Source organism: Anguilla rostrata, chromosome 6 (assembly GCF_018555375.3).
Source record: "Anguilla rostrata isolate EN2019 chromosome 6, ASM1855537v3, whole genome shotgun sequence".
Taxonomy (NCBI): Eukaryota; Metazoa; Chordata; class Actinopteri; order Anguilliformes; family Anguillidae; genus Anguilla; species Anguilla rostrata.
Window position 1 is genome coordinate 27,592,498 of NC_057938.1, and position 26,060 is coordinate 27,618,557.

Here is a 26,060-nt window from a genome sequence, read left to right on the forward strand (position 1 = left end):
TAATTTGGCTTAGAACATACAGCAAACAACTGAAATCATGATAATCTGGATAAAACAAAAAAAAAAGTAGCCGAACTAGTGGCTAGTTAGCTGAACGTAAAACTAATTTTGTTTTCCCTTATATAGAGAATCAGAACAATTATGGCTACAATGACAGAATCCGTATTTATTTGCGTAGAGTCTGTCAGTTGACAAGTTAAAGCCGTCGGCTTTGGTTTGGTTGTTAGTTTTGAGAACTCTCAGTGGTCGTCATTCTGTCTTCAAAGTGTGTCCCGAATTCGTTGCCTTTTGAGGTTCCTTTACCGCTAGGATAATGCCTGCACAGGGAGCTGCCTTCTAAGGACGCAGACAGTGAGGCAGCTGACTTCATATTGGGACACAGCCATTGTCAAACATGTAATTTACCCTTTGGCCATTCTCAGCCTTAGGAAGTTCAGTCAGCATAGCCTGGAGATAAGACAAGGCAGGAACTGGGGGGTTGCTATCTGAGGTGTGAATGTGTGTGTGTGTGTGTGTGTGTGTGTGTGTCAGAGGGCGTATCCATGTCCCTGCCCCCTCCTATTTGTCACCAGTTGCAGCTTTCTTTTAGTTTCGTTTAGTTTGGGCAACTTGGAAGGAAGTTTTTTAACAGTTGGAAGTGGGCATCTGAGTCCTATATCTAGGTCTGGCGTCTATGTTTAATCTCTGGTTCTGTTGGAATATTCTAATAGATGTGAATATTTGTTGTAACGTAATAAATTTCTTAATTTTCACCTGGTTATTAGTTGTACATTTTGATGAATGTCGATCCAAACAGTTTGCTTTGTCAATGGATTCAGCGATTTGATTAATAATGCATATCTTTGATAATAATTACCTTATTAAATCAAACAAAAATATTTTTAAAATATGTTGGGTAAGTGAGGTGTTTTAACGGTTGATGCACTTGTGTTCGGTATTCAGAGTACCGGACGTCAAACAAGGGTGTTAATGGTTAAAACGGCTAGGTTCGGAAAATTAAACATATTTCAATTAATCCTCACTTTGCTGACAATATGCTGTATAGAAATATAACACATCAAAGAAGATTCATACTGTCATAGCTAATTTTATATAAAAATGTCAACTCTATAATTCCAAGTTCTCAAAGCGCTCATTAAACAGCTAACCACCCTAGCTCTACTGGAAATCAGAACTGCACTAAACAAATGTGGTCTGGGGGAAGCCTCCTGGAGTTCTGTCATTTAAAAAATAAAAAACAGGGAAAGTGTCAGTTTGCACACTTGTAATTTCAGAGAATTTGTAATTTATCTTAGAGCATTTGTAAATAATCCTAATAATAAAATTACTATGTACACTTGGTAGAGTATGTTGAAAATTTTTTTTTAAAGGTTAATTACATCCTAGACCACTTTTTATCTGTAAAGGTATATTGTATGTGTACTTTATAATCAAACATTTTAATCTGTGCTGTTATTTCAACATTTCTGAAATAATATAATTTGACATAAAAAAAAACAGGTAGAAAACATCTTGGTGCTGCCCACTATCAAAAATGTAATTCTGCTCTGACCACACCCCAGATGTAGCTATGCTGTACAAATTCATTTGCATATAGAATTATGCATATGAGATAGACACACCTACTCCACCCACCCCAGGATGCACTTTTCAAAATTGTCCCCATACAGTTATGCAGCGGATATAAACAACAGAAAGTTGAGTGTGAGTTGTTATCTTGCAGTACCCAGCCAGGTACTTTTGGTAGATGACCCCAGGGGATGCTCTCTTCTTTTTCCTTTTCCTCCTTTTTACCCAACTTTGGCAAACCCTTTTTAGGCAAGTGCCTGTTCCCTCAGCGTCTTCACCTAATAGATCGCCGTTCTGCTGGACCTTCAAGTTTTTGTTCTGCTCAGAAACAGTGTTGTCTGAGCCTTCAACTACTACATTGTTCTCGCTGACTTATAAGTCTGTGGAAATTCCGGTGTCGCCAATCTCGCCAATCTATACTCATTTTTGTCAGAGCTGTATTTCACAGCTTTAAATCTAGCGTGTTCTACACTAGCTGGGCCTTGGAGATCCTCCCTTCTCTCTTCCTCCTTGTTCTATCTGCACTCAACTCCTAAATAACTCCATAATTCTAATTTCAACCACCTTAGGCTATTTACCTAACAATTGCTTTCTGTCCCCAAAGCCTGCACAGAATTGGGGAAAAAGGGCTTTTATGTCTGCTGCTCAGTTTGCTAGGAATTCATTGCAGAAGGTTTTAAATGTCCAGAAGCTGACCTCACTATCTCACTAATCATAATAGCTTTTAAGTTTAGGCTGAGGGATTTGGGGTACAACAAGCTGTCAATGTTTTGAGTAATCTACTGTTTGGTCCTTTTTTTCTTATTATTAATGGCTTCCTTGACCTCTGATCCTCATGTTGATAAACACCAATAACAGATTCCAAAGGCAATCAAAAGGCTACTATTTATAAAAAATACTGTAATGTCTACACAATGAAACCAAATACAATAGCACAATAAAGTCCTAAACTTAGGGGATGTTGCGTTTTATCCTGCTTCTTCTTTTTCCTGCCCGATTACATCATCACAATGCTGCTAGCCCACAAACTAAATGTCTCCCCAATGGACATTTACCTACATCAGGCAATCCTTTACCTAAACCAGCCAATCAAAATGTCACACACATGCGGTCAGGACAGCTAGTAAGTTTGTGGCTCATTTGTAATGTCATGGACTTGGGACCACTGAGCCTCAAGATCGAATCCCACCTGAGACTCGCCCAAATTCCTCATTTCTTATGCACACTAATTTGCTCACTCATAATTGTCTATTACTTTTCAACTATTGCTTTTGCAACTGTTGAATTATTCTGGATCCTTCTTCACCGAAAGTATAGCCTACACAGTATTATTCAGTAGAGCCCGCCATTATTTGACGTTTTTGACGACATCGGGATCGGCAGTTATGCCACCGATGTGTCCCGATTTTTAAATAAGTATAACAAACAAAAAAACAATGATTATTTATCTGTACTTGTCTGTTCGAACGTTGTAATTGCTATTTACAAGAATTATCCAGTAGAGGGAGCTCTGATACAAGTGTGAACTGCAGCAGCTGACGCGCTGCTTAATAAGACGTTTGTCACTCTTGCCTCATCCAATATTCTCCACTGCAAGACTTGTCTGCACAGATTCGATTTCTGCAATAAAGGTATGTATGTTTAGTGAAAGTTTTTCATTAAATGCGTTTATACGACCACTATGTTTATCAATCCTCATTATCAAGCGAGCAAGCTAGCTAACATATTTGGTTCACTTTAGCAAGCTAGCTGGCTAACAAGCCTTTATGAAGTGGCAGTGAGCACATAAGCAGCGTAGGATCTACATTTCCAGAGGACATCGCTGTATTCTCAAATAAATAACCAGCCAAAATAAAATGGTGATTGAATGCATCACACATTTGTTTTTTCATCTGAGATAATGATATTAGCTACTATATGATGCTGTGTCAATAGCCAATATTGCAAGCGAGTGCGTCATCTAGTCACGCGTCATCGTAGCAAGCTAACCAGACAGTAAAAACGCAGATAAAACACTTCTAACATGGATCATTTTAAGCCATGTTATCTAGCTTTGTCGTGATAACATGAGAGAAGGATTGCTGTTGGAGAAGTGAATCAACCAACAGTTAGCGTGGGTAACCTGCACGAAAGCGCATTGTAGTTTTTTTCACGTATTTCATCCAGTCAATTTAATTTAATCTAACGTTACACTTGATTCACTCTACAGCTCCGCTAGATAATGTCTTACTCTTTGAGATCATGTAGTAGAAATAAAATAAAATATAATTCATTTAACTTACTGAGAATATATAAGAAGAAATAATGAGGCTGTGTCAATAGCTAATGTGTTATTGCGAGCGAGTGTGTCATCTAGTCACACGTCAGAGCGCATTGTAGTTATTTTCACCACCAAATTCTTATGGACAGGGAAGCTCGCTAGATAGTCTTACTCTTTGAGATCATGTAGTAGGAATAAAATAAGAAAATATAATGAATGTACTGAGAATAGATACTAAGAAATAATAATAACAAATTAATAATAACAACAACAACAATAATAATAATATTCATAAAAATACATGTTTGAAACTGGAAAACTGATTTTTTTAAATTTATTTTTTATAGATGGCTGGAAAAGAAAGGAGTAAAAGCAAGGTGTGGAGTTATTTTGATTTCACACACTTAAAGATGGTGTTAATATATATATTTAATTTAATATCATCTTTTACTTTTTTATCTAAAAAGTTCTTTGTGTGTTTATTTTTATTTTTATTTGTTTGCTTATAAGTTAAATGTTCTTAAATATAGAAACTTTAATAAAATATACATTTTTCAAATTGACTGGAAAATGTTGCCCTTTTTGACAAAATATCGGTCAAAACATCGGTAATCGGTGGGCTAGGACTCTCCAAAATCGGGATTGGCATCGGACCCAAAAATCTGGCATCAGTCGGGCTCTATTATTCAGTTAACTGGCTACATTTGCTTTCAATGTGAATATTTTCTAGCCGGCTACAATATAGCCAGGCCACATGGAATACAACCAGAGCTGAGTCTGCCTTACTTAAAAACACATTTCACCAAGAAAATTCACACCTTGGACAGCTACTTTCTTGGTGGCTCACTGCTAACACCTTTGCCTCAGAATTGCAAAGTCGGAGGATCGAATCCCGACTCGATCTTTAATCTCGAACCTTTAATATCTCATGCACACATATTTGATAACTAATTATTGTCTACTGCTTTTAAACTATTGTTTTTGCACTTATCAGAATCTTCACTGCATATGTTTAGCATAAGTTATGCACGGCCAGCCATATGCATTTCATGACGGCACATTTGTTGATTTTCTTAAACAGTTACAACAGCTGACCATTTCTACTAACTACTTCTTTACTTGGCTACTAAAAAAACGTTCTTAACAGCAAACACCACGTTTCTATATTCATGTTATCTTGCCCTGTTTTCTATCTACCCATTCTACCGACAAACAAACAATTAGTACGTCTGTACTGTCTGCAACACCCCATTAAAAACATTCCACTTCAAAACATGACTCATTCATAATTATAACTACTAGTAGTCTATGTGGAAAAAGTACATTTGTACAAAGTCCAGTACCATGGACTACAAAATACACTCCATAAAACTACAAAGCCCATATGTCCACTTCAAAGGGTGACACATTCAACCATGCCCGCTACCACAGTATTAGCTTACAGTAAATTTGAAACACACGACCTTGAATGAAACAGAGGTCGCCATTGTTTCACACTGTTTCATTTTACTCGCTCTTTGTTCCATTTCCTCTCTCTCTGGCCTCGCCACCCTTCTCTCGTCACATGCAGCCCACAGGCCGGGAAGAGTTTGCAAGGCCGGCTACCGAGCAAGGCTATCTTCTGTATACCCTCGGCTATCGGCCGCAAAAGGGATGAGATGCCCCAGAGCCTACGTGATTAGCGGTGGACCAAGAACTACCATGCACCAAAAGCTATGGATCTTGTGGTTCCAGTAAGCCCCACAAAGCAAGTGGCCTGAGACAAGTCTTGGAACTGAAGTCTTGGAACTGAAGAACGGGGTGAATGGCTGCCTCGTTTCCACATCAAACTCCTACAGATTTCACACTGGAAACCAGAAAGCATTCTGACAATGGAACCAATCCAAAGGACTCAAGTAAGGCTGTAACTCTGGGCATACCGAATAATTTAGCAGCAGACTGAATGTAACAACTTTATGATTGAATGTATATAACTGTGCTAATGGTTATTGTCTTTCAATGGTTATTATAAACGTTCTGTGTGTTACCATTCTCTTTTGGTTGGCTATGAAAGGGGGTTCACACCAGATCCGGCACTCAACGTATGCTATTCATTTTCTGTGGACAGGCTGAACAGTGCATGATAGAAGCGGTCCGGCGAGTGGTGTAGTGCTGTCGCCGGTCCTTTATAGAATGTACTCTGTTTTTGTTCTATGCAAATTAAGCGTCCAACATAGCTGCCTCTGGTTCAAGAAACTTGGATCAAACTTTCAAACTAGGTGTTGCAGATTAAATATTAACCAATAATCAACTACATTGCCTATTTCTCCCCTCAGAGTTTTAGGGGACAGTTTAGGAAGACAGTTTTTTCTTTTTTAAAGCTAAGATTAAAGTTTGACATCAGTATACGTGCCTGCATGGTGCCTATGGTCCAACACTACAGTAGGAAAGGGTGCTTAGACATTTGTATACTCACCTACAGGGTGCCTATGTTCCAGCTGTGCTGTACAAAAGAGTGGTTTAACATTTGTATACTTACCTGCAGGGTGACTATGGTCCAGGTGTGCTGTAGGTAAGGTTGATTAAAAATGAGTATACACACCTGCAGGGTGCCTATGGTCCAGCTCTACAGTGGGAAAGGGTGGTTAGACATTAGTATACTCACCTGCAGCGTGCCCATGGTCCAGCTGTGCTGTAGGAAAGGGTGATTAAACATTTGTATACTCACCTGCAGGGTGCCTATGGTCCAGCTCTGCAGTTGGAAAGGGTGATTAGGCATTAGCATACTTACTTTCAGGGCACCTACGGTCAAAATATACAAGAGGAAGGGGTGATTAGACATTAGTACACTTGCCTGACTGCAAGGTGCCTATGGTCCACATTTAGGAGGGTGATTACGCATTGGTATACTCACCTGCAAGGAGTCTATGGTCCAGCTCTACAATGTGTAAATAGACATTGGTATACTTGCCTGCAAGGCCCCTATGGCAGCCCCTTGGAAGCGTAGGTCGGTCTTGAAGTCCTGGGCGATCTCACGCACCAGGCGCTGGAAAGGAAGCTTGCGGATAAGCAGCTCAGTGGACTTTTGGTAACGCCTGATCTCACGCAGGGCCACTGTACCAGGCCTGGGAAGAGGGAGGTGAGGCGAATCACCTCAAAATGTCTGGTAGCTTTCAGGAACATTAAAAGAGCACCATCATCGGGAACATTTCTTTCATCATAGTATTTCAGAGAGGCTCAGCACTAGGAGAATGTGCCAAGTCTTGCTCGTCAATATCACCACAAACAGTGGTAACATCTTTCACTATTCGTAAACAAGCCTGACTTTGAAAATGGCAATTTATGGGGACATTGTTCTTTTTTTGCATAATTTTCATATAATTATAGATTTAGGTAAGAATTCTCATTCACTAGTTTGAAGACAGAAAAATATATGCATTTACAATAGTCTGGAGTGGCTAACGCAATGTCCCCATGAAGAGTGCAATAAATGGGTGACACACACCTGTAGCGATGGGGTTTCTTCACCCCACCGGTGGAGGGGGCACTCTTGCGGGCAGCTTTAGTAGCCAGCTGCTTCCTTGGTGCCTTCCCACCAGTGGACTTGCGAGCAGTCTGCTTTGTACGTGCCATGGCCTGCTACACTGGGGACACCACACAGAAATAAAAGCCCTTTATTTATATAAAATTAGAGGATTGTCTGCTCCTTATGGATTCTTTCACTTTATTCAGATAGAGGGAAACAGAGAGGGTTACAGACAGAGATGGAACCACTGTACAGAAAGTGCTATGGCAGAGAATTAAACCTTCAGCTGCAGAGGAGGATTTATATACAAGTTGAGAGTCTGCCTCCGTCTGGGCCTCCTTTAAGTGCACCACATGAATTCCCCAGAAACAAAATCTTTATTGGATTTTTCAACCATCATCCTGAAATACTGAAGGAATGTTTTGATCTGCAAAGCTCACTACATATCGTTTTTAAGTGAGTTATACATCACTTTTTTGACAAATATTTTTTTTCATGAATTTGTCATGGATTGTTTTGTCCTTGGAGGAACTCTATGAGCCAATGAAAATATTAAAAATTCTTCAACTGAGGCAATTTCATGGCCTTTTATCCCTCAAAACAATCTTCAAGCTTGAATATTTGTGCTATTAAAATTCTCTGCCATTTAATTTTTAAAATTACTTATAGCTGAATCTGCAAATATCCAGCTAAATCACTGGTGAAGCATCACCAACCTACCTGCACCAGCTGCTTAAGAGGTGTGGTCCCCTGGAAAAATGACGTTCCACCTCACCTGGTGTATGACAGAATCAAAAAAGTGGCAGGTGGGGTCACATGTTTCAGATGGTACATGCTAGTCTGTGACCTCACAAATTGATGTAGGATTAGGACAAGAGAGATGTGCAACAATGAAGTGTACTACAATTAGTTCACTATAGCATTTCCTATGAAATTCTCTGGAAGAAAAACTCCTTACTCAGAAGGCACACATGCGTAGAGTTACTATGTCCTGTATGATAAGGGCTGGGGTCCCCTCGTGTGTTCTGGCTGCTGGCCCACCAAAAATTGCACCCCAGAAATCCAATATTAATTGTTCTAAACTTTTAAGGTTTAATGACAGATGATTAACTGCCTTAATGCCACACAATTTTCTAACTGATTATGAACTGACAGGTAAAAAGGTTTCTAAGCGCCACCATTGTCGTGCTGGTTGTCCATTTACTAAGCACCCCCTCCCTGTAGTTTCATCTGTGACTACACCCCCCATGCATGTTACACTGGACAACAGTGTCTATCTGGGCATATATGAAAACATGCTTTTACCACTAAAAAATTGTATTCCGTCATAGAAACAAGATAAAGCCAACAATAGCCGAAGGTATACCAGTACAGCTGTGAAAAACTCACTGAACACTGAAATAAACAAGAGGAGTTTTTCAAAAATTATACCATGTCATTCTACTGTCAATATCTGCAACTAAATATGGAATTAATATTCACCCTTACCATTGGTTTTACGCGTAGAGATGTCCCTTTCGAGACTGAGTGATCATATATTGTCTTAGACAATCCATTAGTGAAATATACGCTCATTTGTGATGCCTAGGTACCTTCCAAAATACCACATGTTGTTTACAGTGTTGTCCTCCATTTGTAGTGCAATCTGGCCTGATCGACAATTAATCGATCTAATAGGTGACAGAGCTTTAAGCTTTATACTGATGTATAATATGTCTAATTATACTTTATGAATAGCATTTTATATGTAGGGGACATCCCGCTACTTCTCATAGTGGGGCACCAAAATGTAGAGGATATACATCAATATCCTCACAGGTGGTGCCAGCATATAATAATCAGTCTCATAAATTAAGTATACGAACTATAAATTGACAATTTAAATTAATAATTAAATGAATTATTATTAAAATTACACATTCATAGTCAATCTCAACCAAATCATAATATCATACATTCAGCTAATAGTAAATTAATGTAAATGATTCAGCTAAGAGGTGAAGATATTCTACTAAGTTCTTTTGATTAGCAGCAGCTGACTCAATAGAGTAAAAAAAGAGTAATACAAATACAGACAACCGTGTAAATATAATAAGGTTTATTAAACACAAAGTACCAAAAATGGCAAAGCACAATTCTTTACAATGATGTATAATAAACTATGTGAGTGGACGTGTGTGTAGGTGTTGTGTGTGCGTGTGTATGTGTGTGTGTGAGTATGAGATTGAGGAGTGTTGGATGTTCTCCTACGTGGGGGTTGTGAACCGCGGACATGTGTTCACGGAGAACAAAAGGGACAAGATGGAGTATGTATGGAGGGGCTTTTGAAGCTTAGACAATGTTAGTGAAAAAACAATGTCGCATGAAGCATACCAAACAGATGCAGGATATTTGCTATATGGCTATGGGTGTATGTTTTACAAGATGCCGTGCTAAGACCAGTTAGTAATTAAAATAGATCACATGTAAGATATGTTCTGTGTGTGACATATATTAAAATTAACGCAGCACAGTGGATGGCTTAGAGCCAACCAAACATACAGAGCTGCATTTCCCAGAGCCTCCTTAACGCTACGTGCATCGTAAGGTATACCTTAAGGTCTTCCTTTAGTTGTTGAGCTGTTTCCCAGCACCTCCTCAGCTAAGGTATACCTTCTGAAAGGCACAAATGACATAGATAGTTTAATATTAACTTTATGAAAATTTATTATCCAAACAACGTTTTTGTGCATAGCACATCATGAGAATGTTGTCGTTTCACCTGTCTATTCCCATCATGATGGTAATAAAGTATAGGGCCTATCCATAATACTAATCCAATTTGTGAAAAAAATAAGCGTATATTATTTTTACGTAGTGGAGCTTACTGAGGCTTTTCTGACTGCATACCCTGTAGAAATTAGTTTGTTTGTGTGTGAGTCAATGATTACACTGACTTGGAACAAACCGCCGGTTTATTAAGAATATAAAACCCGTGTGAGCAAAGCCGACATTGAGTGAGCATACTTGCATGACCGAACTAGACGGAACTAAAGCATGTTGATTGGCCCAGCCATAAACGCACATACAGGTACGGTGGCTCATAATGAACAAACAGGACAAATTATCTACATCCCTTTCCTTTAGCTCACACCTCCTATATAAAACAAAATAGCACTGGGTAAATATCAACATTACAGAACATTTCTTTCTTACCATGTTGTTTTACGATTTTCAGTAAACAACCCAATAAAGATATTCTTGGTTAAACTTAAGACTATCCAACAGCAAATCAAGGTGGATGAACATATCACTTTAACAGGTAGGCCTATTCATAAGGCATACCCGGTATAGAATTAATCATGATCAATTTCCACAGAGGCACGCGCTTTTGCGTTTCATCTTCGATCATTTTTGCACTGAAGAGAAAAGTCTGCGAGAATTAGTGGATATGCTGCTACTGCCTATATATTGTGTGACAAAAACATATTAACATTAGACCTTTGTTTCAATCAGAACAAAATAATTCACCCACATGTAGCCTATATCCCTTTTCCTGGGCTTCCAAGAAGTCCCAGACTATGGTTTATATGTCCAGATTGATGCTCTTTATTTTATCTTTTGTAGCCTACATGTATTTGTTGAAACTATCACAAGGTCTCGTTTTGACTCTTAAAGAGATTAGCAGATGATCTTTAGTAGGCATAGTTTCCTCTTCTGCAATATTAGATTGATGTAAAATAATTATGACAACACTTCTTATATTAAAACGTCATTCATAAGCCTTTACAAGTGAGACAATCGATTCGCTTGGCATCGATTGATAAACTTTTCAGCACCACAGTGAAGGCCAGCTCCAACTTACGACGTACCTTTGGAAGTGTCCCTTAAGGCAACTGTTAAGGTATAGTCATAAAAAAAGCGGTTTCCCTTTAAAAGGTATACCTTAGAAACCTTCGTAGAACGTTAAGGTACATCAAACGTTTACATTTATCATTAAAACACAATAACCGTTAGCATCGTCATGTACATTTAGTCATAAATTACTATAATCAGTCTGTTGCAAGTTGTGCTATGCCCAGAGTTACAGCCTTACTTGAGTGTCCTTTGCTTTTGGTTAGTTGTTAGAAATGTCTCCTGGTTTCCAGTGCAAAGTCTGAAAAAGGGGAAGCTGTTCGCCCTTTCCTCATGGTTCCAAAACACGCAGCCTGATCCGGGTTGCAGGTCACTTGCTTCGTGAGATTTCTCTGCAGGATGTGTCGGTCGTGCGTGGCTCTCCCGGTTCTTCGACCACCGCTAATCATAGGAGCGCTTCGGAGCGCCTCGTTCCTCCTGCAGCCAGTAGCTGATGATATACGCACCTTGCTCCGTTGCAGGCCTTACAAACTCTTCCTGGTATGTGGACTCGAGAGGGAGACGGGAGGCGAATCCAGGGAGAGGAAAATGGCAAAGAGAGTGCGAAACAACGGCAACCTCCGTTTTATTGAAGGTTGCGCGTTTCGAATTTACAGTAAGCCAATACTGTAACAGGAAAGCTGTGGTAGGAGGCGTGGTTAAATGAGGAGGTGGACATGTGAGCTTTGTAGTTTTAGTGTCTTTTGTAGTCCATGGCACCTACATATAGCTCACCGTAACCAAATGTTTTGTCTTATTATAGCTGCATTACGCATTCAGTCTGTGGTAGCAGTAAAAGACACTGCACGTGGCAAAATTTTATTGATGACTTTCATCATTTCTTGGAAAATATTATTCTTGAGAAATTACGAGCATGGCTAAGGCATATGTTTGCTGATAGACCTAGCTGATATACTGTTTTCTGGACTAAGTTAGAACTGGGGAATGACAGCATTGATTCTGTCTCTGCCTCTATCTACTGAACACAGATAAGATTTCATCATCCAAATGTAAGTGTTACTGTTGAAAATATTTCTGTTATTTACGTTATTTTTAAATTTGAGTGTCTTTAAATAGGTTACACGTATTTCCTTGATAATGGATAAAAAGCATTTTACTCATTTTTGGAGATATTTTGGATATGTTTCTGGACCCGTAGATATTTTAGGCCACTGTACTGATGGAAAGCTTGTAATTCCCACTCGAAAATTATGTAAAAGTGAGTTTCTTGAGTCAAAACAGTAGATTCGTAGTGAAATACATGATTATATTGTGATTTACAGCAATGCATAATTTAGACATTTTGGATATATTTGGGTACACTGCTTACTTTTTGCTTCACACATTTTTATATCCACACTTGTGGTCAATGAGTTTTTGGTCCAGGACATGTATAGTTTAACCTGCTGTATATATGCAATATCTCAGTAGTTCATTGCAAACTAAAAAAGAGCAATTTCATTTTTTGCCTAGACAATTGAATTTGTGGCACTTTAGTTTTTCCTAAATTGTGAATATAAACAAATCTTAGTATTGTAAATTGTGCAAAGTCTTGCTTCATTTAAGCCATTTTTCAAGTCTCTGTGATGCTCACATCTGGAGTTATAAAGCTTTAAATAGGGTACCCCCTAAATCGGCAAAGATTGGCCAGATTTGGCATTGCGCAAAGGGGTTAAATGACTGACAGGTTCCACTTTGAATCCTAACTTGAAACTCAAATCCTAGATTAAAAAACTCAGGGCCAAGTTACTTGAAATAGTTGTTAAACATTTAGTCGATGCCACCATAATAAAAATTTAACCAAGAATTTCATATATACATGTACAGATAACATTTACAACGTTATTTTGCTGCGGTCTGCTAAAATTCCTTAAAGAAAATGTCACGTTGTTTTCATGACCCTGAAAGCCCTTTCAATAATTTCTTGAGCTTTTGACAGTCAGCAGTTGAACCAAGTTTTTGTTGGATCAAGTGGCTCTCTGTTAGGAGTCATAATACAGACGGGCCTGGACAAGCATGGGTAATATACAGAAGCCCTCTGGAGCCTGTGTTGTGTGTACACATGGTTGATCATCATGAACCTCTAAACTGTGAGATATCATGTCAAATTTTGAGACTGAAGTTATTTTTAGTAATCATCCAACATGTGTTACAGCTTATTATTATTATTATTATTATTATTTTCTAAAATCCAAGAAATTGTTTACTCCATAGAGAGCACAATTACAGTTCTCAAAGTCAGCCAGAGCCTGTCGATGCCCGGACTCGACCCGACTGGATTTGGCCCAAGAATTTATAATTGATTTGGGTTTTAAATTTTTTTTAAAAGTTGGTTTGTGTGTGGATTCAACTCACATTTTTACATGTGAGCACTACCCATTGTGTTCATTGAAACCTATATGGGCATGTTTTTGTGCAATTTACTCAAGTAGCCTATTAGCTTGCAAATACGCTGAGTTAGTCAGCTTGTTATAACATTTGCAAACGACAAAAAGGGTTGATGATAGCCATATAATCTATTGGTAAAGCAATATTATTTTATTTTAAAAAGCACAATATTTAGCAGTGGGACGATTGCTTATGAATGTGTTGCTTTACTGGGGCAGCACTGCAGACAATGGCTGTGTCCCAATATGAAGTAAGCTGCCTCACTGTCTGCGTCCTTAGAATGCAGCTCCCTCTGCAGGGATTATCCTAACGTAAAGGAACCTCAAAAGGCAAATTTGGGACGCACTTTGAAGGCAGGACGACGTCACAGAAAGTTTGTGCGCCTGCTCGAGATCAGTGTTTACTGTCACAGCTGACGTCTTTAATTTTCCAACTGACAGACTGTACGCCAGGGGTGCACAACAAGGGCCAATCTGTTTCAAGATTTTGTGGCAACTTGGGCTCTTAATGTACGTCGCTTTGGATAAAAGCGTCTGCCAAATGAATGTAATGTAATGTTAATTATTTAATTATCTCAATCATATTTAGATCTGACATTTGTATAAGCACTAGCTACAGCTGCATAAAGCGAGTGCATCCTAAAGATTTTACTGAGCTCAAGTACACGAGTGAACCAGCATAGTTTGTAGAGCTGTCAGAAAAGAAAAACTAAGACAATCGACTGGAACTAAAACCAACATGCAGACCAGCCCTCCAGGACTGGAGTTGTGCACCCCTGCTCTACACAAATAAATACGGATTCTGTCCTTGTAGCCATAATTGTTCTGCTTCTCTATTTAAGGGAAAACAAATTTTGATTTATGTTCAGCTCACTACATAATTAGCCACTAGTTCGGCTATCTTTTTTGGTTTTAACCAGATTATCATGATTTCAGTTGTTTGCTGTATGTTTTAAGCCAAATTAACGCTAGCTACGTTGTTCTATTGGGAAGTAACGTGATTACAAGCAAGTTAGCTGGCTAGTTCCATTTCACTGACCGAGGTTTAAAAACATTAAATGCATTATTCCAGTGTATTAAATAATTAAAATGTACTTTTAGATGTGACTATAACAAATGACTGTGTTCACTGTATATTCACATTTCTACCTCTTCGCTGGTTTGAGCCGCCATTAATTTTTTTCTTTTGTTGTTGCTATTTTTCTCCCGTTTTCTCCCCAATTTAGTCATTATACTAATTCCCCATGTGAATCACGGTCCTGGTCGATACGCTATCCTCTGTTGGTCTGGGGAGGGTGTAGACTACCACATGCCTCCTCCGATACATGTAAAGTCGCCAGCCGCTTCTTTTCACCTCACAGCGAGGAGTATCACTGGGAGAGTGTAACGCGTGTGGAGGTTCACGCTATCTCCCCCAGATCCCCTCCCTGCTGAACAGGCGCCCCGACCAACCAGTAGGAGTCACTAATGCAACGATCAGGACTCATACCCTCACCAGCTTCCCACCCGCGAACACTGCCAATTGTGTTCGTAGGATCGTCTGACCAAGCCGGAAGTACTGCTGCTGGGGATTGAACCCGGGTCTCTGCGGTGGTAGGCGAGTGCTTATACCTCTACCCAGATGACCCCTGAGCCACCATTAATTTAGTAGCAGTGAGATGTCTGAGGAAATCGCAAAGACCTGTGGGATAGCCTAGCTGAAGGATGGATCAGACGTTGCCTTCGAATTTCACCCAAATAAGATACCTTAGAAGGACACATTTTTGATGACTTAGGTTTGGGACATTACATGTAATGTAGTTGTAATGTAATGTAATGTTTGGGACATGTCTATGTAACACTCATCAACACCAAAGTGTAGTTTGAGGGGGTTTATTAACATGTCTGTAAAACAACAATTCAAATAACGTTACAGACCATGCAGCTTGCGTCAGCTAGAAAGCTGAAAACATTAACGTTAGCTGTGTAGCTAGCTAGCTAGCTATGGTAGTCATGGTAACCAAGGACGTTACTCAACTGTCAGATCTTCGTCTTCGCTATGACAGCTAACGTTATATATACAGTTACACAAAACGATTAATATCATAGTTAATGTTCAACAAAACAAATTACAATATATCTAGTTAATCCCTATAATGTTGTGAATAGTTTTAACCATACTGCAGTAGCTTACATACCTGTAAAACAACAATTCAAATAACATTACAGACAGCGCAGCTTGCGTTAGCTAGGAAGCTAATAACATTAACTGATTCGATAAGGACCCCTGTGTATCTGAGCTGGCCCATCTGCCCTACTGTCTGCCTGTGCATAAATATTCACAACTGATTACATAGTGATAATTAACATAATACCTTACCAATATATACAACTATAGAAAAATAAAAGGGGGGGGGGGGGTTCATGTCTCCTACACTCTCCTCTCAAAAACTTGTCATCCTGGCATCACACATTTCCCAGCATGTCTTAAACATTAAATAGATATAGCTAGTCACAGGAGTCAGTTACAGCTTTTACTGGATCAGGATACTCTGCTGAACTAAGTCAGTGACCACACACAACATATATCTCCTGTGTTTTCTGTGTCCGTGGCTGGTATCATCGTGCACTATGATACACTCTCCGTCATCATATACGGGTATAGTATTCTAACTGAAGGCCCATTGTACCTATTAACTATTAACTAAAATCTATGATTTTGACATCGACCACAGGTAAGTGTCCCCAATGCATTCAGTCCCATTTGCTGATAACTAAAGACTTTTCAACTCTTCTGCATTCCCGTTGACTGCTCTTTCTTGGTCACCGTTCTGTGTCAGTGTCTCTGGTTACTGAGGGTCAATGGAAAACTCAACCTCTCTCATTAACCTAAGTCTTGGACTCTTAACTTCTCTTCCCACTAGCAGGTTACACTGGAGCTTTCCCCCTTATCTTTTCATTCCCTCATATTTACATTAACTACCTGAACGTGTGTGTCTGTGTGTGTGAAAGAGCAAGGTAAGTATATCTACGTGACTGTAGGCTGCCCTAGAGTGTAGTATGTATATGTTTGAGTTTGTTTTCTCTTTCCCAAAGGATATAGTCTGGTCATCTTCATGACTGGACAGTTCCTCCTGGTTGTTGCCATAAGCCGCGTTTCCACCGCAGGAACTTTACCCCGGAACTGGGAACCTTTTGAGGAACTCAGTGCGTTTCGACCGCAGGAACTATGGTCTAAATTAAGTTCCGGAGACTTTATTTTACCCCCAAAAACGTCCCTGCTCGGGGGGTAGTACTTTCCAAAAGTAGGCTACCGGAACTTTTGGGGTGATGCGCAATTGCTGAATATTTCTGATTGGTCGACTAGGCTACTCGCAGTGTTTAATTTCAACCACAATTTTTAAAAATCTGCAGCCGCAAACCGATTTATTTTCATAATAACTTGAAATCAAACTTGTATGTTATGCGGCGCAGTAGCCTACTTCTGGTTATAGCCTGCCAACGACTTGGAATTACAACGTGTGCTCTTCTGTTCTTTTCTTGCTTTAGTATTCGTTTTATAAAATGTTAAGCATTCGTGCTGGGACAGCATATTACGTTACCAAAACATTCAAATGGTTTAATTCGGTTGCTGAATATTTTCTTCCGGATTTTCTTTGTTAGCCCATTGTAATTGACTCAAAACGTTTGATACAGTTATGTGAGGTATGCGGTAGTTCTGTGTAATTTACATTGGTGATACAGTAAAAGCAAACTGGAAATCACCTTCCGCACTTTTTGTCTGGGTAAAATAACAGGTTAATTCTAGTAATCGTCCCTTTTGCTTATTCAGACTGCCATAATTTTACTCTGCCATTCTTCAATTCCACAAAAAGACCAGGAAGACTATGGACTAATTTATGGTGCATGGTTCGCATCTGGAGGGCACACTTCGCTGCTTGGCTAGCAGTAACTTTGAAGGAAAGCAAACGGTGGCTGTACCACTGCTAATTTAAATTTTCACGCAAGTCCGAGTTTTCGTTCTATTCTTGTCATTTTGCGATTAGCCTATATGGAATTGACGATGAGAATGTAATCAATTCAACAGCAAATTGTTTACGACGTGTGCATGTTTTCTGCTGTTGTTGCCAGTTATTTGTGGAATGTGAATGCATTCTCTCGCCTCGGATGTCAAGACATGAAAGTGAATGTTCGCATAAAAACATAATGAATGTGTTTGAGAGGATATATGAAACAGTTACAATTTGACTATTGGTCTGTTATACCCTATTTGTTGCATAACAACGGTCCAAGTCCAACTACCAACGACAGTTTTGCTTGACAACGGTAAAATATGCCCAAACGGCCACGGAAGAATATTTCAATTTCAGGTGATTAAATCGAAAAAATCGATAAATACAAAAGTAAACATATATAGTCATTGTTGGTAACCCGTTGTATATAAGTGGAATAAACCCCTCCGGGCTGTCCCGGTTATTAGAAAATAATGTAGGCTACTTCGGTGGTAGTATGGGGTTAGAGAAGAAATCATAGGACAGATGGACTGACGACAACGTCGCTTTTTCATATGTCAGTGGGCTAATTTGCCTAATCTTCGCGGGATTTTAGACCGCGGTGGAAACGCAAACAACAATGGGCTGAAGGAACCTTTTAGTTCCTTGAAAAGTAGTTCCTGGGACTAAAAGTTCCGGGTACTTTTGGTGGAAACGCGGCTATAGTCAAGCTCTTCACCAGGCTCAACTCTCTGCATTTTATCAGCCTCTCTGATGCTATTCCATCTTCACGTCCCACAGGGTTCTGTTCCATATCTGCCTCTTCATTTGGCTCTGTCGCTGCAGCGGCCTGCTGTGGGTGGAATTCCTCTGCATCCAGGCTGATCTGGGAACTGCCTTGTTCCTGAGTCTCCATCCAGGATGGTCCAGTAAAGACTCTTCATACCTCTTCATCATCGGAACTACTCTCGAGTTCTCTGATTAGTGATTTCCATTTCTAGCCCTTTCTTTTCTTCATGTACAGTTGTAAGCATGGACCACTTTAGTGAAGGAACTATTCCAGTCTGCTTTAAGCTTCATCTGTGAGGTTTCTGAGCATGGACAGACGCATTCTGTTGAAGCGTTCGACCTGGCTGTTCCCCTTGTTCGGGAGCCTCTGATCTCGCAGTATTCTTGAAGTTTGGCTGGTTTTCAAACTCCTTGCCTTGGTCATGGTGGAATTTAGCAGGAAAAGCCAAACTTGAGCACAAAGTCACCGAAGATCTTCTCTGCAGCTGTTTTTGCAGACTTGTTAGTGCATGGGTATGCCTGTGCGAAGCCTGTGAAATAGTCCATCACAACCAAGATATACTCATATCCGCCTCTGCATTTCTCCAGATGTAGAAAATCTATGGAGACCATCTCAAAGGGATAGGTGGTTACTATACTCTGGAGTGGTGCTCTCCTTTGTTTGTTGGGACGCTTACGCTTCAGACAGCTACACGCTTTTGCGATGTAATGCTCCACGTCTCTGCATATGAGGCCAGTAGAATCAGTCTCGGAGTAGATGGAAAGTCCGCTCTACTCCCAGATGCCCCATCTCTTCATGCAGCTCCTTGAAGATCAGCTGGTGAAACTGCTTGGGTAGTACCAGTTGGGAATGGGTCGCTGTTCCTCTGTACAAGATACCATCTTAGTCTGTGAACAGCCTGTTCTTCTCTCTCATGAGAGCAGTGCTTTCATCATGGCACTCCAGCGCCCTCCTCTTTGACCATTTCTGGGTGGTCATGCTCTGGAGTACTTTGCTGATCACTGGATCCTCCTCTTGTGCTTTTCTCAAGGCCTCTCTTGATAACTCTGCAACTGTCGATGGTAACTGGCTGTTCTTCTCTTCTGTCAATGCTGTTGCAATGGTGACTGGACACATCCAAGGTTCCTGCTCTTCGGACTGCAGCGATAGTGATTTGGTGAGTGAGTTATGACCTCAGGATTCACTTCTTGTGAGCACCTCTGCATATACTGCTCCATACCCAAAGGCATCGTTGACAAGCCATCCGCATCTGCATTTGCCTTCCCTAGTCTATAAATTAAAGTCCACTAACTCAGCTACCCTGCGGTGAGTGGTTGCATTAAGCTTGCCTGTGGTGAGCACATAAGTTAACGGATTGTTGTCCGTGTACACACTGAATGAAGGGGCGTAGTACAAGTAATCTCTGAATCGATCGCAAATCGCCCACTTCATGGCGAGGAACTCTCATTTTCCAGAGTGAATGTGGTAGTTCTTCTCCAGGGCTGTTAGCGTTCTCAATCCATAAGCGATGACTCTAAGCTTGCCTTCATGTCTCTGGTATAAGACTGCTCCAAGGCCTTCTTGGGAAGCAAGCATCTCTCTCCTCAGCACTCGACTCCCTCTGTCCTCTTGACCTTAGGCCAGCACGCTCATCCCCTCCCAGTCCATGGATGTCTGACATCCTACGCACCTCCAGGGCCAGCCTCCGCGCTGCTGTGAGGAAGTGGGGAAAATCCAGGGATCCATCCAACCTTTCAGCCTATCAGTCTCTCCTGACAGTTTTCTTCTGCTGTCACTGCCGCTAAGGCAAATTTCTATCAAACTAAAATTTATAACTCAATTTCTAACCCTCATCAACTGTTCTCTATTTTCTCCTCTCTCCTCAGCGTGCCACCTCCCCCACCCCAGTCTTCCTTCACTGCAGATGACTTTGCAGCATTCTTTGAGAAGATCACAGACATCCGCAGCTCCTTTGCCCTCTCTGCGCCCTCCGCCACCTCTGCGGCCCTCCACCCCCTCCGCCCCGTTTCTCCACATTTTCTCTCCTCACAGACTCTGAAGTTTCCCAGCTCCTGCTCTCCCACCGCCCTACCACCTGCGCCCTCGACCCTATCCCCTCATCTCTCCTTCAGGCAATCACACCAGACATCCTCCCATTTGTCACCTCCCTCGTGAACTCCTCCCTATCTTCTGGATGTTTCCCCTCATCCTTCAAGAGGGCCCACATCACCCCGCTGCTGAAGAAGCCCACACTAGATCCCTCAGTCATTCAGAACTACCACCCGGGAATCTCTCCTTCCTTTTCTATCCAAAACACTTGAACGAGCTGCATCTAACCAACTCTCTGCTTTCTTCTCTCAGAATAACCTGCTTGACCCCCACCAGTCCGGCTTCAGGCCTGGCCACTCGACAGAGACTGCACTCCTCTCGGTCAGTGAGTCACTCCATGCCGCACGAGCAGCCTCCCTCTCCTCTGTCCTGATTCTTCTAGACCTCTCCGCTGCATTCGACACTGTGGAGCACTCCATCCTCCTGTCCTCCCTGGCAGCAACAGGGATCTGCGGCACAGTCCTTGACTGGATCGAGTCTTACCTCTCCGATCGTTCCTATCAGGTTGCCTGGGCTGGTAAAGTATCGCCGCCCCGTCCCCTCGCCACCGAAGTTCCCCAGGGCTCAGTCTTCGGTCCCCTTCTCTTCTCCTTATACACCAGATCCCTTGGCCCTGTAATCTCTGCCCATAGCTTGTCCTATCACTGTTATGCCGACGACACACAACTCTTTATCTCATTGACCTCCCCATGGAGGTCAGAACAGCTGAGACACTGACCCACTTCAAGCGACAAGTGAAGACTCACCTCTTCAGGCTGCACCTCTCCCTATCCCTCCCTACCTCCCTGTAATCTCTAAATTGACTGTAAGCTTAGGGCTGTAGCTAGGTAGCGGTTTCGTACGTGACTTAGTTAATGCACTCGTCTTAACTACTGCTTGTATTTTTGCATAGACTGCGTTGTTGCTGTTCTCATTTGTGTTAGTGTTAATCAGTTTAACCTACAGGGTCCAAGTTGAACTATGCTGTTGTTCCCTGCACTTGGAACAGTACTTCTCTCTAGGGTTTTCGACACACTTGTTCCTGGTTATGGTTATACACTTTGTTGTACGTCGCTCTGGATGAGAGCATCTGCCAAATGCCTGTAATGTAATGTAATGCATCACAGTGCATGATGAATGGTGCTTCAAAGTCTGAATATCTTATAACAGGAGGCTGGGACAAAAACTTGATGAGCTCACAGAGTACTTCCTGATGTTTTATCATTCATGTAACAGGGTGATAAGATGGAAGTTGGCCTTAGTTGTTGGCTCTTTTTTCCAGCTTTGTTCTTTCCTTTTAGCTTTGGCGCCCACTCGCTGTAGTCTTATCCATGCTCAATAAGTCAGATAGCGGCTTAGAGATTCGTGAGAAATTCGGGATGTAAGGACAATAGTAGGAGATGAATCCTAACAACTTCCGCAGGTCGCCCACTGTCGCTGGTTTTCTCTCTCGAAAGGCTTGCACCGGTGCTATGTCGATAGGGTCAGTTGTGTACCCGTCTTTGGACACAAGCTTTCCCAGGAACCGTACTTGGCTTTTGAAGACTTCACACTTCTTTGCTGTCAGTTTTATTACATGCTGTTGGTAGCACCGGGGTGGTATCTTTCAGTCGGATCTTGAGTTCCAGTGATGGAACGCATCCTACATCGCTGTCATCACGGGAGAATGTACCCCTTCCCTCTCTCAACACCTGTCTCACACTTGTCTGTTGCTCTGGCGTCAGATGGCTGATGGACACTGGAGGCTCCCATAATTCTTCATCCTGGTGTGTTGTGGGTCCAACATCCTCCTCTGTCCGTGTTGTACTACGGCTCATGTCCTCTGACACCTCTGCTGAGCTGTGGTTTACAGCTACATCCACTCCAATAGGCTTTGCCTCTGCTGGGTAGACCACTTTGACACTCTCAATCTGGCCTAGGACAGTGTGTGGACTCAGGGTGGTGTCATGCCATGTGTCAATCGTGACAGGGATGCTGAATCTGGACCACGTACCTTTTGGGAGGCAGATGGTTTCGTTGACCCGCAGTCCATCTGGCCATCTTAGATTGTCAGCTGAGGCAGATGGTTTTGTTGACCCGCAGTCCATCTGGCCATCTTGGATTGTCAGCTGGAACGAACAGCACTTCCTGATTCGTTGATATGAAGCCTGTTCTTACTGTACACTTCAATGCCTTTGTCTGACCAGCTGGAATGCTTGTCCTTTGCCAGCCCACTTGCACTGCTCCTTCACTCACCTCAGTGTCCTCACGCTGTGTGAGCTTCACAGACACCTCTGCCTTCCTACAGTCAACAGAGAATGCGGTGCCCATGGCCCTTGTTATAGCATCTGGTTGCATCTCTTTCCCGCTCCTCAGTAGGTGTTCTATTACATTGTAGCCGATGATAGGCTCCTCTGCAACGTCAGGGTCATGAGCGACAAGCACTGAAACCAACAGCTCTGGTTGTGGGGCATCGTCTGACCTAAGCTGGAATCTTACCTAGATCCATCCGGAGAATGGGATGGCTGTCTGGTTCACAGCTTTTCCAATCAGCGTTCCGAATCCCAAAATCTCCTCGGTGCTCCGTACGTCTGTGTGGAAGATGCTTTTTCCTCCAGTCTTCATTAATTAGACAGACCTGAGAACCTGTATCCCACAAAGCCTGTGTAGCTATACCATCAAAGAGACAGTTCACCATGCATTTTCTGCCAATGAGGTTTAGTAGCTGGGCATGACGTTTAGGAGAAGGTGACTAACGTAAGTGGATTCCTCTAGCTCTTCCACAGATGCCCAATGCTGCTGTGTGGCTGCCTCACGCTGTTCTAAGTGTTTAATGCTGTCACATATCAGCTTGTGAACACTGCTACATTTTTCTTCCTGGCTCTGAGGTGTTATGGATGGGAGAATTATAGTGTGCCCCCTAATGGCTACCTGGTCAGCATTACTTGTTCTCTTTTGTGCTCTGCAGCCTTTAGAGAAGTGCCCCTCTTGCCCACACCTAAAACAGTGGTCACACTGGTCACCGATGCTGTTTTCCTGATAGGCCTTGCACCCTCACTTTGCCATTGGTTGGGAGTGACGATATGGCTGTGGTGACTCACGTATGGCTTTTCTCATTTCTGCTACCTTTCTTAAGCTGCTTCACCACTTCATGAAGCTCAGACTCTTTCTTCGTGCTTACCGTTGGTGCCTTCCATCCTTTCTCTTTGTTATCCGTGTCAGCAGCGTGGTCACGCAACTCTATCTGCTCTACTGACCTCTCATAGCTTTGCTGGTGTACCTGCACTTCAGTCTGTAATTCACACATTTTGGTAATTTTGCTGCATGTGTTCTTTCTCAGCTTTTGTTGCCTTTCACTCTCAAAGCTAGCTGCCTCATTCATTTTCTCAATGAGCACCTCATCTGTGATGGTCTGATCCTCTAGATCAGTGGTGTCAAACTCGTTGCCATGGAGGGCCGTGTGTATGCAGGTTTTCATTCCAGCCTCAGATCTTGATTATATAATTAGTTAAATTATTTGCTAAATTAGGGATGCAGGTTTGTGCACAATGGTGACCCGACGTCTATGGTGACCCGCATTGCCTAAATAAAAATTTTCTTATATTCTGTGCTTCAATGCAGTTAAACGCATATGGCTGAATGAGTAATTGGACAATTAAGGCAGCATTAATTGGTTGGAATGAAAACCTGCATACACACGGCCCTCCATGGCAACGAGTTTGACACCACTGCTCTAGATAGTACTTCAGCTGGAACTTAAATGTGGTCACTCAACAGCCCAGTACTAACTGACCTCAAAAACTTTTTCTATATGAGCTCAGGGCTATACTGTTCATCTGACCTGCCGTCTCTAGCAGCAACAAACAGCCACTATTTGAGCTCAATAGCCCTGAATAGGAAGTTTTGGAGGGACTCACGGTTGTCTTGGGTGACATTAATAAGCTTGCGATACAGATCAGTGGAACTGTCTTCTTTAAAGTGCCCCTTAAGAATAGTTCTCAGCTGGGGAGAGTGAGGTCGTTCTTTATTTCCAGCATATCCCGAATGTTCAGACCTGGGCGGATAGCTCTTACAATGGCATCAGTAATTTCCTCTTCACAGTAGCCTTTATGCACTCCACTCTCAATTTGATGCATCAAATTTGTATAAGACAGTTTGTCTTTCTGACCTCTCTCCACAATCTGACCACAGATTTTGAACTCACGCCTCATTGTTACTTCTCGTACTCTGGTTATGTGCCTAAGCGGTGGTGCTAAGCTTGGGCTGGCTGTAGCTTCATTGCTTTTTAGTTTGTCTCTCAGCCTTAATATTTTATCCTCTAGCGCTTTAGTAGAAGCTTGATTTGGTGGTCTGAGGACTGCCTCTGTAACCTAGCCAATTCCTCCACTTAAGCATCACCGCTCCCTTTGGTTAATTCTGCACCTTCCTGTTTAAGCTGGTTGGAGAGTGTGAGCAGTTATTTAATGTAGTGACATGCTACACTATCCTCTTCATCCTGAATAACTCCATCTACTAGACCATCTCAAAAGTTCCAAAACCCATTCAGCTTGCAAACTACTGTCTTCACATGTTTTAAAGCTTGTTCATATTCAATTAAAATGTTACTCACTCCCTCAGTTTAATGTCATTTGCATTATTCATCACTATTTGTTGTGAGAGAGGTGGTGAGACATATATTTTTGTTTTATTTTACTGAAATAAAATGCAAACAAGAAATATTACAATTACAAGAAAATATTAACATTAATTAAAGTGAATAGCAAAAGGAACAAATTGTACAAAACAAAAACAAAATCAAAAGAACAGGCATAAATCATCCATCCATTAGCTATACCTGCTTATCCTGAGCAGGGTCGTAGGGGGTGCTGGAGCCTATCCCAGCGTGCATTGGGCGAGAGGCAGAAATACACCCTGGACAGGCCACCAATCTATCGCAGGGCACACACACCATTCACTCACACACTCATACCTATGGGCAATTTAGGGTCTCCAATCAGCCTACCTGCATGTCTTTGGACTGTGGGAGGAAACCGGAGTACCCGGAGGAAACCCATGCGGACACTGGGAGAACACGCAAACTCCACACAAAAAGGCCCCAAGCCGAGATTCGAACCCATGAACTTCTTGCTGTGAGGCGACAGTGCTACCCACTGCATCACCGTGCCGCCCAGAACAGGCATAAATAATAAACATAATTTAGTACATAAAATAAAATAGTGCAACAGAATGACAAAAGCTGCAGGTAATCAGTTAAGCCTGCAGGTGTGCATTCAGCAATACAATCTGGCGCACCTTTGAAGGGTTTATGCGGCTTCTTCGTTCAGAGATTATCTGCACGGTTTTCCTAAAAACCCTTTCTGATGGGACAGATGTGGCTGCAAGACCTGGGAAGCAGAGGGTTCTCTAGGAATGCGTGGGCCTCCATTATGGCTTCTGTATTTGGGTTGCACCTGGTGGTCATAAGCCCAGAGACCTGCTCATCAAAATCACTCCACACAGCACTCTCCCGTGTGGTGCCCGCTGCTTCTGCTGCTGCTCCCTGTTCCTCCTCCTCAGCCTGCTGGTTGGTGATTGTCACCTTCGCTGCAGCATTTGAAATTCGCTGATAGGCCTCATCTGCTGCTCATCATGGAAAGCCCTTTTTTTGAATGTGGGGTCT

The 26,060-nt window shown here is 41.8% G+C and overlaps 1 protein-coding gene across 6 annotated transcripts in view; it reads right to left on the reverse strand.

Annotated features, from left to right (window-relative positions):
- The window catches only part of LOC135256965 (histone H3.3A-like), a 35,301-nt gene that overhangs the window by 2,104 nt on the left and 7,137 nt on the right, over positions 1-26,060 (reverse strand). For 2 of the 6 annotated variants that reach the window (XM_064339284.1, XM_064339285.1), the window contains 4 exons: positions 9,928-9,989; positions 8,055-8,109; positions 7,314-7,452; positions 6,780-6,933 (listed from right to left, as the gene is read on the reverse strand). In XM_064339284.1, the coding sequence (XP_064195354.1) occupies positions 6,780-6,933; positions 7,314-7,441 (282 nt within the window). In that variant the 5' untranslated portion in view covers positions 7,442-7,452; positions 8,055-8,109; positions 9,928-9,989. The remainder of the gene's footprint in view (positions 1-6,779; positions 6,934-7,313; positions 7,453-8,054; positions 8,110-9,927; positions 9,990-26,060) is intronic. The other 4 variants (XM_064339286.1, XM_064339282.1, XM_064339288.1 and 1 more) reach the window with 3 other exon arrangements.